At 41.6% G+C, this 12,376-nt stretch overlaps 1 protein-coding gene across 1 annotated transcript in view; it reads left to right on the top strand.

Annotated features, from left to right (window-relative positions):
• aacs (acetoacetyl-CoA synthetase) overlaps positions 1-11,903 on the top strand; it is a 36,863-nt gene extending 24,960 nt beyond the window's left edge. The window contains exons 11-18 of the mRNA XM_079368768.1: positions 348-412; positions 2,487-2,609; positions 6,751-6,864; positions 7,751-7,876; positions 8,148-8,217; positions 9,213-9,271; positions 9,737-9,939; positions 10,059-11,903. Of these exons, the coding sequence (XP_079224894.1) occupies positions 348-412; positions 2,487-2,609; positions 6,751-6,864; positions 7,751-7,876; positions 8,148-8,217; positions 9,213-9,271; positions 9,737-9,939; positions 10,059-10,196 (898 nt within the window). The 3' untranslated portion in view covers positions 10,197-11,903. The remainder of the gene's footprint in view (positions 1-347; positions 413-2,486; positions 2,610-6,750; positions 6,865-7,750; positions 7,877-8,147; positions 8,218-9,212; positions 9,272-9,736; positions 9,940-10,058) is intronic.
• Positions 11,904-12,376: the final 473 nt, after the last annotated feature.

Here is a 12,376-nt window from a genome sequence, read left to right as displayed (position 1 = left end):
CAGGAGGTCACATGATCTCGGTCTCGATCTTTTCTTCAGTCGGTCATGAAAGAAAGAAACCAAATATGCTCGACCAGATTGTCATCAAACTTTGCGACACTGTTCACAACCAAACCTATGACGGATGATTCATTTTGTGAGCTGATTTGCTTCTGTTGTTTCAAACTTGATGTAGTGACAAAGCAGAATAGAGAACATAGATGTAGGAGGGCTGTCATTGTTGCAAACACTGACGCAAATGAGGTTTTTTTTGTTTGTTGTTTTTTTCCCCTCCCATAAATAATTCTTCTTTTACTTTTCTCTCTCTCTCTTTGTCTTGTCCCTGTCTATCTCCTCCTTCTCTCCAGCATCACTATCTTTGGTACGGGGGCCAAGTGGCTGGCTGTGCTACAGGAGAGGAACCTGAAACCTGGTGAGTTGAGATCACAAAACACAAACGGGGGAAAATGCGCACAGTTATCCAGAGACACACATGGACGCACAAAAATAACAAGCGGCAACCTCGGAGAGAAATGCATTAACCCACACACTCACACATACACACACACACACACACACACACTCACATGCTCTCTTTTTGAATAGAGCAGGGAACAAAACAAGCAGATGGACACGATAATGATTATAATAGTGAGGCTGTTTGACTCCAAATGTCCTTTAAGCTATTTACTGCGTGAATCAACAGTTTGCCCTGTGCTCTGGTGTTTGACACTGAAGCGAATGGATAAAAGTGCTGTTATGATAATTCCGATGAGTCATGGATAGGAGCAGCTAATTGCTTTTAGTGTCACAGCTCTCTAGAGACAGAACCCGGTCTCCGCACATAATCATTGCCTTGCTAGCCTTCCTGCTAACCTTCATACATGCCCGTCTCTCACCCCTGTTATTTATGTGACAAAATAAATCACAGTTTACAAGTGCAGGTCTAAATGAGTGCTGCTAAGCTATGCTCTCTTGCAAATGTACAGGCTGTAGTATGATAGGAGAAGGATCACTTTTCAGAACTAGTCCTTAATGTGGTGTAATTGCAAGCCTTTAAGCAGTCCCTTATTATGACTATTAGTGCGTGTTGATGGTAAAATAACAATTAGATACACAATCCCTGGATCCTCTCATCCTATCTGTCAGATTGTTACGCAACTCCTCTTTACAAAGTAAATGACTTCTTATAACTACTGAAAAGGGTTCAGGGTTCATATTTGTCCTTACGTCCTCTCCTCTTCTTTTCTCTCCTTTCTACTCCTCTCCTGTCCTCTCCTCTCCTCTCCTCTCCTGTCCTCTCTTCTCCTCTCTTCTCCTCTCTTCCCCTCTCTCCTCCTCTCCTCTTCTCTTTTCTTCTCTCCTGTCCTCTCCTCTCCTCTCCTGTCCTCTCCTCTCCTCTCTTCTCCTCTCTTCCCCTCTCTCCTCCTCTCCTCTTCTCTTTTCTTCTCTCCTGTCCTCTCACCTCCTCTCCTCTATCCTCCCTTTCTCTCCTCCTTCCCTCTCGGGCCCTGTTAACTGATGTTTAGTTCATAAACTGTTGCTATGCCTCACAGTTCCCAGTGCATCATTATAATCACCAAAAATCTATATTCATGATTCTTTCTTTGTGCTTGAGTGTGTGTGTGTGTGTGTGTGTGTGTTTCTGACTTTAAAATAAATTCACTTAAACACTCCCAATTTGGTGGCTGAACAGGAAAGAAAAAAACATTAAATGTCTTCAATGTCTATCTGTTGGTCTGTCTCTAATGATGTCAGCCCCACCATCTTTAGTTGGCCAGACACTTGATCCATTTGGCCCTGTGTGTGTGTGCGTGCCCGTGCTTGGATGCTTATAAAAGAAAAGGAAAAAGAGCATGGCATACGGAGATTTGTGTCTCTCTGCGTGGTGGTAAACTTGTGTGTGTGTGTGTGTGTGTGTGTGTGTGTGCATATAAGCATATCTCCGGTGGGCTTAGAAGGGTAGAGGGAGCTGCTTCAGTGGCTGCCCCAACGGAGGGGCCCTTTTCCCTGGGCTGACATTTGGACCGGACACCTGGAGGCAGAGTGGGGGGTAGCAAGAGTTCCCAATGTGTGTGTGTGTGCACTTGTTTGTGTGTGTGTGTGTGTGTGTATGTGTGTGCTCGTGTGTGCGTGTGTGTGTGTGACAGATCCAGAGCTTGTGCATTTGTGGACCTCTAGGGCCACATGCAAGCTGTTGCGCTGTGTCGCACCAGACTGCTGAACATACTTGGATGCATGGAGTCAAAGCTGCCCGTGTGCGTCCTCATGTGGCTCACTTTTAAAACAAATGTTTGTACATTTGAATTCTTAAACCGGGTCACAACATCTTTAAAGCCCAAATTATTGTAAAGAAGAGTAAAACCTTCTCAGGAGTCAATATCAGTAATTCATTCTTCTTGGCATTCAAAAAGGACATACAGCAAGGTCTACCAATATTTAAACAGTTTTTTTTTGTCCGGTATTTGTTGTGTGTAATTCTTTCTTTAATCTTTCTCTTCCTCCAGCGGAAACACACAACCTCCAGTCTCTCCACACCATCCTGTCCACCGGATCTCCTCTCAAACCTCAGAGCTACGAATACGTCTACCGCTGCATCAAGAGCAACGTGATGCTGGGCTCCATCTCAGGTGAGCGGCTAATGTCGGGACAGAGTCTGTCCGCTTTGACTTTTTTTATCCATGGGAACAAATAACAGCAGCTTTTCCAAACGTTTTTTTTGTTGTTGTCTAGTGCATTAAAAGAAAAGTCAAAGAAAAGCAACAAAGGATCTTAGACACGAGCACAAAAGGACTGACTCATGCAAAAGAAATTCAACAATAACAAATTCTATAGAACTGTACGTTTTCCTGCCCACCCACAGCATCCTGACACACACAGACACAGACACACACACACACACACACACAGACACACAGACACACACACACACACACACACACACACACACACACACATGGGCACTCTCAGCCCATTGTTATGTTGACAGGGCAGTAGAATGCTATCTGTCTCCCTCTGAGAGTCCTGAAACGTTTAACATTTAGCACAGCCTGGGTGACTGACGTATTGCGGACACACACAAACACTCACACACACACACACACACACACTAGAACGCACACGCGCTGAGTAGCAGCTTGGAGTGTCACACATGCACCGACGAGCAGCGTTTTTAGCACCACACACACACACACACACACACACACACACACACACACACTGTTGATGTGTAGCCACAGATGCACACCAACATGCTCATAAGCACTTTGACAGTGAGGTTTTGGACACACATGTCACTTGTAAAGGGGTCTGCCCTGATAGTGACGCTTGCTCTGATGCTGCACATCTGTATTCAGAAGCTGCAAATCTATCAACACATCGCATCGATTCAGTGACCTGAAGGAGAATCTTTTCATACTTTTAGATGCTGTTAATTACTCATTGTGTAAATAAAGTCTGACTGATTCAACATTCCTGCTTTCAACACATTGAAGCAACTTTTTTTTTTCTTTTTTTTTTTTACTTCTTCAATGGACCTACTGGCTGAGGGTTTAATTGAACTAACAATACTATTTAGTCTTTGAGAGATGTATAATCATATCAAGAGTGACTGTGGAGGACTGATGTTTCAAAAGAGACAGACATAGTTCCTCTTTCCTCAGCGTCGGTCTTCACCACCTTTTTCCAAAAAAGAGAGCTAACACCTGGTGTGCGCTCGCCTCCTTTGAATCAACCCCCCACCTGTTTGCTCCTCTCCTCCCACATGCTCACTGTGCACTTTGTGCCTGGCAACAAATCACCACAGAGATGGGCAGAGAGAACGTCAAGGTCAGAAAACTGTCTGAGTACTACCACTTATTAAAGGAAAAAAAAAAAAAGGCCTAAAGACAGATACACAAAGATACATCTTGGAGCTGAAAGTATCTTCTTCTTCTTCTTGTCCTTTTGTGGCTCTTTGCTCTTCTAAGTGAACATAAGCCACGGACAAGTGTTCTCTCTCCATCTCACTGTTTTTGGCACTTCTCTCAAGATCTCCAGTTAAGCCCACTCAAAGACATTTCTGTCCAGTCCTATGTAGAACATGCGTTCTATATTCAGAACTGTGGGAAGTAAAAAAAAAAAAGAAAAGAAAAACTCTGCAGTAACAAAAAATGAGAGTGCTTTCAACACACTTTAAGTGACTTTGAACTCACACACTGTGATCAGGTTTTATACTGAAAGTCTTATGTAATACAAAATGGAAATAATTATCTTTGTTTCGGGCTTCCTACGTATCTGTTCAAACATTTTCATTTTTTGTTGTAAACATTGATCAGACTTCTTGCTTTAGATAACATACTTCAGTTTACACAGAAGAAGACATGATGTAGTTTCCATCAGGATAAAAGGATTAATACCAAAGGTTGGGATGAGCTAACTTCAGATTCTACCTTCACTTAGAATACAAGTTTTCAGAAACGAGCCAATCTGAATATTGGATTGATTGATATGTTTTAGGGAAGACAGATGGAATAAATGTGGGAAATCCAAACAGATTTGAGGCAAGGATAGTTTTACATATTAATGGTCCTTTAAGATGAATCTTCCTTTTAGAATGAACGGACTATTTCCTTGTGAGTTTGTCATACTGTAAGTGATTGTGCGCGTGTCTGTGTGTGTCCGTGTGTGTTTGTGTCTGTGTTCATCAGAACAGCAGATCCTGCCCCAGTCAGTTTCCTCCTTGTCGCCAAGGGCAACAGCAGGAAGCAACCCTGTTGGCTGCCACCAACCTAACCTTGACCCCCGAGGTCACTAGTGTGTGTGTGTGTGTGTGTGTGTGTGTGTGTGTGTGTGTGTGTGTGTGTGTGTGTGTGTGTGTGTGTGTGTGTGTGTGTGTGTGTGTGTGTGTGTGTGTGTGTGTGTGTGTGTGTGTGTGTGTGTGTGTGTGTGTGTGTGTGTGTGTGTGTGTGTGTGTGTGTGTTATCACAGCATATGCTACTGACTGACTGCTGTTAATGCTGACATATGTGATGGGGCCCGTTTGCTGATTTCTCCTCGTGTGACGCTGTGTGTGAGCTTGTGCGTCTGTTTGTGCGTCTGCAAACATGCATGAGTTAAAACCAATCTTCCCCTTTTTGTGTATATCAGGCCGTGTGTGTGTGTGTGTGTTGCTGTCAGCGGGGATGTAAGAGCCCCGTTGCCCTTCATTGGGGAATTTTAACACTTTCACTGCTGGATTCCCTTCATCCTTATCAACCTCCGTCTGACTGCCCATATGTCACTCCTCGACTCCAGTTTTGCTCTCTTTTTTTTCTCCTCTCTTGTTAAACAGAATATCTTCTACTTATATATCAAATTGTGTTATATGTTTTTGTATTTGCATTTAAATCTGCAGGAGATTGTAAATATCTACTTGTGAAGTCTTTCTCTGAAATGTTATTATCTGTATCCCTTTATTATTGATTCTTCTTAACATATGAACTTATTTTTAAGTTGGCTGTTTGCCTTTTTGTCTCGACTTGTCACATTTTCCAACCCCAACTGTGCCAAAGATGTTCAAAGCAGTCAACACCTCTGCATGTGAGAGCAGACTTTCACACACATGCACACCAAAATATATATATATATATACTGTATATATACACACACACACACACACACACACACACACACACACACACACACACACACACACACACACACACACACACACAAAGTGGAGAGTTCAAAAATATTTTTCTTTACCGTTCACCAAAGCCAGTGCTGTTAGAAACATCAGATTCCAGTGACAAGTCCTTGTGCATACACAGAAAATACACACACTAGATGACTGACAGTGGAAGGCATCCCAGCAGTATTTGTTAGTTTAAAATAAATGTGTGTGTGTACCTGCCCGTGAAAGTGAGTGTAATAATAAAATAATTGCGTGTCTTCCCACTATAAGCGTGTGTGTTTAATCAGAAGACAAAGTTTCTACTTCCTCCTGGGAGCCAATTAAAGCTCAATAAAGAGAGAGAGAACAGAAAGAAAAGGGAGAAAGGAGGGGAGGAGCGGCAGAGAGAAGATGGATGGATGGAGTCTGTGATACGGAGAGGGAACCAAACAGGGAGCTCGTGTTAGAACAATGGGTAGAGAGATGAATAGAACTTGTCAGAAATAGTAGAGGATGGGAAGATAGGACGAGACAAATGGATGGTGAAGCTGTGTGTGTGTGTGTGTGTGTGTGTGTGTGTGTGTGTGTGTGTGTTTATGACAGTTTCAAGAATGTGCAACAACTCCCATATAGGTCAATGGAGGTTGATCTGGAGGGCTACGCTGTCAGTTTGTGAGGTAGAAACATCAGATTGTATTTGGGCCCTATGGGGCAAAAAGTACGAAATATGACCACATTACTCGAGTCCTAAAAATCCTAAATACTGTCTAGCTGTCACTCAGAGAGCCGCTCTCAGAATACTCTGCTTATGTGCTGTCCATGTCTGTCTGTGGCTTGTCTGAAATGCTTGTGACACACAAGACTCTGTATTCTTCTTTTCTTCTCTAAGTGTGCACGTGTTTAATTGAAGTCCTCCCGTTTTTTTTTTTTTGACAACTAACTCTGCTGGAAAAGATATTGATGACGGCAGTTCAATTCCACCATCTTATCCAGTCCAAGTGAATCTCATTTTTTTTTTTGTTTTTTTATTGCTAAAATGCAATTTGATAAAAACAGACACTTTGAGTGAGGTGATTTATTTCAGATATCCATCATCTCATCTCTTCCTCTGTGTTTTTTTTTCTCCTATCTCTTACTAGGTGGCACTGACATAGTGTCATGTTTCATGGGTCAGAACCCGACCGTTCCAGTGTATCGGGGCGAGATCCAAACAAGAAACCTGGGCATGGCGGTGGAAGCCTGGAGCCTTGAAGGTAAAATCATAGTCTTTGCATCTTTGGACTGATTGTTTTGCTAAGAAATTGAATGGCAGTGCCTTTTTCCCCCTCCCTTTAAAATAGTCTCATTTGTACTGAAAACAGGGACGAGGGAGCACAAAGAGGGTTTGAGGAAGATGCTAGAAAGGAATCGAGGAGGGTGTGGAAATGCATTAAAGAGGAATATGAATCACAAGCCTGTTTAAAAACTGCTTATAGGCCCATATGCTTCTGGAGTGGCTTGTTAGCTAACAGAACAAAACTCCTCTATAGGGATTAACACACAAACATTAACTTCAGTTTGAAGCTAGACACTGCTGACAAATCGTGAGAGTAATTAGTGAACTTTTTCCCTGGCTAAACGCAGGTCAAAAACTTAAGGCAACACGGTCTTTTCATTGACCAAACAAAATACTGTGACTGTTATGTTGCGGGAAGTCTTCAAAGCCCTCTTTGTTTTTCTCATTGATTTTAGTCCCTCGTTCCCCAGCGCCCGATCCCTGCTGCAGGCTGCTCTGGCGTGTGTCCACCACCTCAAAGGAGAGTGGATTGAAGAATAATTTAAAGGCAGCTTTGTAGGAAGAGCTTGGGATTGTTTTAGTCGGTCTGTAAGCCTATAACACCGTCCTGAGGGAGGAGGGGATTTCTGTGTGAAACCACACACTAAAGTGTATCACGGAGTTAGTTTGGGATACATCACCAGGTGATTTCCTTCAAATCTAAGAATGCTTTGTGTGCGTATATTTAAGTGTATTTAAGCATGTGTGCTATAGGTTTGTGTTGAGGTACATCTGAGCCTTCTAACTTTGTTTTTTTGTTCCTTTAAATTGTGTGTGTGTGTGTGTGTGTGTGTGTGTGTGTGTGTGTGTGTGTGTGTGTACAGGTAAGCCAGTGTGGGGAGAGAGTGGGGAGCTTGTGTGTTTGAATCCGATCCCCTGCGCGCCAACACACTTCTGGAATGACGAGAACGGGAGCAAATATCATAAAGCATACTTTTCTACATATCCTGGTGAGAGTACAAACATCAAAGATGAACACAAACGTCCTTTCAGTAGACATATACACAAAGACACCAGGAGGAAAAAAAAGGAATACTTAAATACAAAGCAGTTTAATACAGTATCTTAAAGACATACCACTTAACTCCACCCTTCTTTATGCCCTTACTCTAACATTTAAACACTTTACACCTTGTGCATTTCTTTTGCACGTTTTGATGTTTTACTGTCTCATGTTAGCAGACATTTCTAACTTTATGACTCTTTATGACCCCTCTGCAGGGGTGTGGGCTCATGGAGACTACTGTAAAATCAACCCAAAGACAGGAGGCATTGTCATGCTGGGGAGAAGGTCAGCCATTTTTTTTTTTTTTTTTACCAAAATGATGTTTTTACATGAGCGTGTGATTAGATCATGTTACAAGTGGGCAGGTAGAAAAATAATGTAGGCAAATAACTGTTTACAAATGCCAGAAGCTAATCCTTTAAATGTCCCATGGTGGGATAAGAACTAACTTTACTACTGGAAATCAAGCACAGCAGCCCGTTATATTGTTTGTGAGCTCACTGGTCTATGAAGGCTTTTCATTGAACTAGTGCAGTGCCCGTTCAGAATGTGCTTATATACAAAGGCTAACATTTAACGTAGCTGCGCGCACACATATAAGTTGGAGGATTTTGTTTAGAAAAGAGGACAGTTGTAAGGAAAACGTTACGTTACTCTACGTTATGTAATGTTACATTACATTATGGTATGCTATGTTATGTTATATTATGTTACGTTACGTTACGCTACGTTATGTTACGCTACGTTATGTTGTGCTACGTTATGTTGCTAACAGTAACGTTAAATACTAGCTTACAGACTTAGTAAAAGTGTTATGTTAGCAAACGAAGTTACACAACATTGGACGAGTGACTTCATCCGGTTTTTGTTAACGAGGGTTAGCTAACGTGTGTAAATTCAAAAGCTCGGCAGACTAACATGAAATATTCAAAGGGAAAATGGGACATTATTTACAGTCAAACGGAAAGTCAGACAGTATTTGCTAAAGATAGATACACAAAATGGTAACGTTAAACCAATCACAAAGTAAAGAGATTTGAAATGTGCATTTATTTATGAATGAACATGTAACAGGGATGCTGCATTAAAACCAGGGAAAGGTTTTGCTTTAAATGTGGAAACTGTCTTCCCAATTTATTGAGACAAACATTTGGAAATATACATGCTATTGCTGAAGCGATACAAGAAAAAACAAATTGAAAAATGAATTTGCATCAAGTCAAATGTTCACCAGCGTGCTTCACTTTGCTATTCGTTTTTCCTGTCATTTCTGTCTGCAGTGACGGAACACTGAACCCCAATGGAGTCCGATTTGGCAGCTCAGAGATCTACAACATTGGTGAGTCTCGAATGTCACAGTCAGAGCATAAGTTGGGTTATCAGACAAGAAATGTCAAAAGCATTTATTCTGAATTGAGATGTGGTTCTGGAAATGTGGGTTAAAAAATGTTAACATCTCCTCATACAGTTTTGTATAGTGGGATGGTTTAAGTTTGCTCACTTATCATTTTTATGCAGTATGTCACATAAAACACAGATTCTGTAAATAAAAGGACCTCCGTGCCTTTGTGATACTTTCAAAAGTTGTGAAATGTGGTTTGATTCTCTCTGTTCTCTCCTCCTCCTTCAAACTATTCCCACACTCAATCATTTCCTCTGCACTTCTCTTTTCTTCTCATCTTTTCTCCCTTACTTGTTTCACCTTTCACCTCCTCTTTTCTCCATGCCTCTGTTCTGCTCTCCTCACTTCTGTTTTGTCTCCTTGTCCTCTACTCTGCCCTCCCCGTTTCTCTCCTCTCTATAGTTGAGGCTTTTGAGGAAGTGTCAGACAGTCTCTGCGTACCTCAGTACAACTCAGACGGCGAAGAGCGAGTTATTTTGTTCTTGAAGATGGCACCCGGGAAGCCCTTCAGTCCAGAGTTGGTAGCGAAGATTAGAGGAGCTATTAGAAAAGCTCTGTCTGCCCGACACGTCCCCGCGCTGCTGCTGGAGACCAGAGACATTCCTGTAAGAGAACTATGACTCAGATATGAATACTAACTGTCAGATTATTCTGTCACAATGGCTACATCTGCAAAAGTCACTTCTTGTTTGAATGACAGCTCTTTTCTTCTTCTCGTCTGCAGTACACCATCAGCGGTAAGAAGGTGGAGGTGGCTGTGAAACAAGTGATCGCAGGCAAGGAGGTGGCGCAGAGAGGAGCATTCTCCAACCCTGATTCACTGGACCTTTACAAGAACATTCCTGAACTGCAAAACTATTAGAGAGCACATTTCACACAGCTCGAGAACGGACCCGAAACAGGAAGCCATCTGAAGCTCATTCCGCTTAGATTTTAATTTAACTTCATTTCAATGTACAGGTACAGGGAGAAAGCCAGGTGAAAATGAACAGTACGAAGATACCCTGAGCTGTGGGCAAAAAAAAAACAAAAAAACATCCCCATATAAAAGCATCTCAGGTTAGAGACTTAGAAAACATTAGGTGTTCTGCTCAATTGGGCGCTTTCATCTAACAGCTGCTTTACTCTGCTGTGTTGTGCAAGTCGATGCTGCACTGGATTCAGCTTTACGAGTACTATGACGTGCACAGCTTGTGAATGAGCTCGTACTCTGAGGCCGACCAGCAAAGAAGCATTTTTCTCTGTATCACTAGATGTTGGTCCTGAACTGATAATCCATGTAAGTGTGTACATCCCCAGCTCTGGTCACTCATGTCACCATACCTTAACATATGTGGGCTATATTGCTTTATTAATTGTAAATATTTGGATACATATTTTCTGACTTTGTAATTACACTAGCATCATAATCTGACATGTAAAGATAGTGACCAGTTAACCAAAGTGGGAGGGAGATTTCGATGGTTGTCAGGCTGTAGCTTGATGAAATGAACTACAGAACTTACTGAACTTTGTCCTTGTATGAAATGTGTTTATTTTCCCCGTCTTCTCTTTGACATGTTAAAACTGTAACCATCACTGGAGTCTTTTTCATTCTACCCAAGACATCAAGGAATAAATGAATGAACATCTATGCAGGATTTTCAGTCCTGTTGGCCCTAATATGTAAAGCAAATGAAGGTCATTTAAAATAAATCCAAATCTGTTTCCCATGCTCGGAACAACGCAACGAATAAGGTGTTCTAAGAAAGCTGACTTATTCATTCAAATGATCTTCTTTCTGTGTTGCAAAGCCTAAAATGGTCATTCAAGATATTAAAGGTTGAATGGAGAGTTTTTTGCTCACTAACGGCGCTACAGAAAAAGGGTTGAAAAATAACAAATACTACGAGGTTGAATGTGACGTTGGGAGAAACTTGACTTGAAATTTGAAAATTGACTACTGACAGAGCTAATGTATGTTTTATGTTTGTGGGTTCTCATTCTGTATGTGACGCCTGCACACACACATGCATGCAGATGTTCCATTTCCACTGATTGACAGGTGGCGCGTGTTAAGAAAGTGGGAAAGCGAATGCTGCAAGCCAGAAAACATGGGTGTAATCGATGGAAGTTTCATGTGAAAAGAAAAACAAACTTATTTTCAAATGTTTTGGAATCTTTTAGGACCCATTGATCCACAGATTACTCTTTGTTAAACAAAAATCACACTGTATGAACAGTCCGTTTTAGAACATCCACAGGGTACCTATCAAATCTTAAGGCAATAGTACGTCTTAGTTCAACTGTGGGTGGCTGTTCATGATGCACTTTAGTTCTGTTTTCTACATGTTATAGTCTGATAAATATGGCAGATCTACTTTTTTATTATATAGTGTGCATGCAGGTTAAGGAGTGTTTTTCTCTTTCCAATAACAGTCCAAAAGTCTGCAAAAATGATTCTTGGTTCATCACATATATTTTGGTTATATTGGGTTCTTTTATTTCTGCCACAAGTGAATCAATAATTTGATTTTTACTGTACTTTTGTTTTGGTGGTGCAACAAAGTTTATTAAATCAGATAACATACTTGTCTGTTGATTATTTCTATACTGAAGTGTCATGCCTTTTTTCACATGATGATAGTTATAGATGTAGCTAATGATAGGAATTGACATCCATTATCAGGCTGCCGGGGGCTGCAGTTGTCAGCGCTGTTGCCTCACAGTGACGAGGTTCCACGTTTGAATTCCCGTCGGACAGGATCCTTCTGTGTGGAGTTTGCATATTCTCGCTGGGTCATCCCGCTCCCTCCCACAGTACAAAGACATGCTCCTTGGGTTAATTGGTGACTCTAAATTTGCCTGTAGTTGTGAATGTGAGTTTTTGTCTCTACTGTATGTCAGCCCTGTGATTGACTGGCAAAGAGTCCAGAGTGTACCCAGCCTCATGCCTCAGCTGGGATCGGCTTATGCCCCCGCAATCCCGAACAGGAAAAAATGGTGTAGATAACTGACGGATGGCTCTGAAAAATAGTTCTCAATTTTACACCTTTTTATGGA

The sequence above is a fragment of the Symphodus melops genome (assembly GCF_947650265.1).
Source record: "Symphodus melops genome assembly, chromosome: 1".
NCBI classification, from domain to species: Eukaryota; Metazoa; Chordata; class Actinopteri; order Labriformes; family Labridae; genus Symphodus; species Symphodus melops.
Note: the sequence above shows the minus strand (reverse complement) of the source record. Positions and strands in the feature narration are given on the sequence as shown.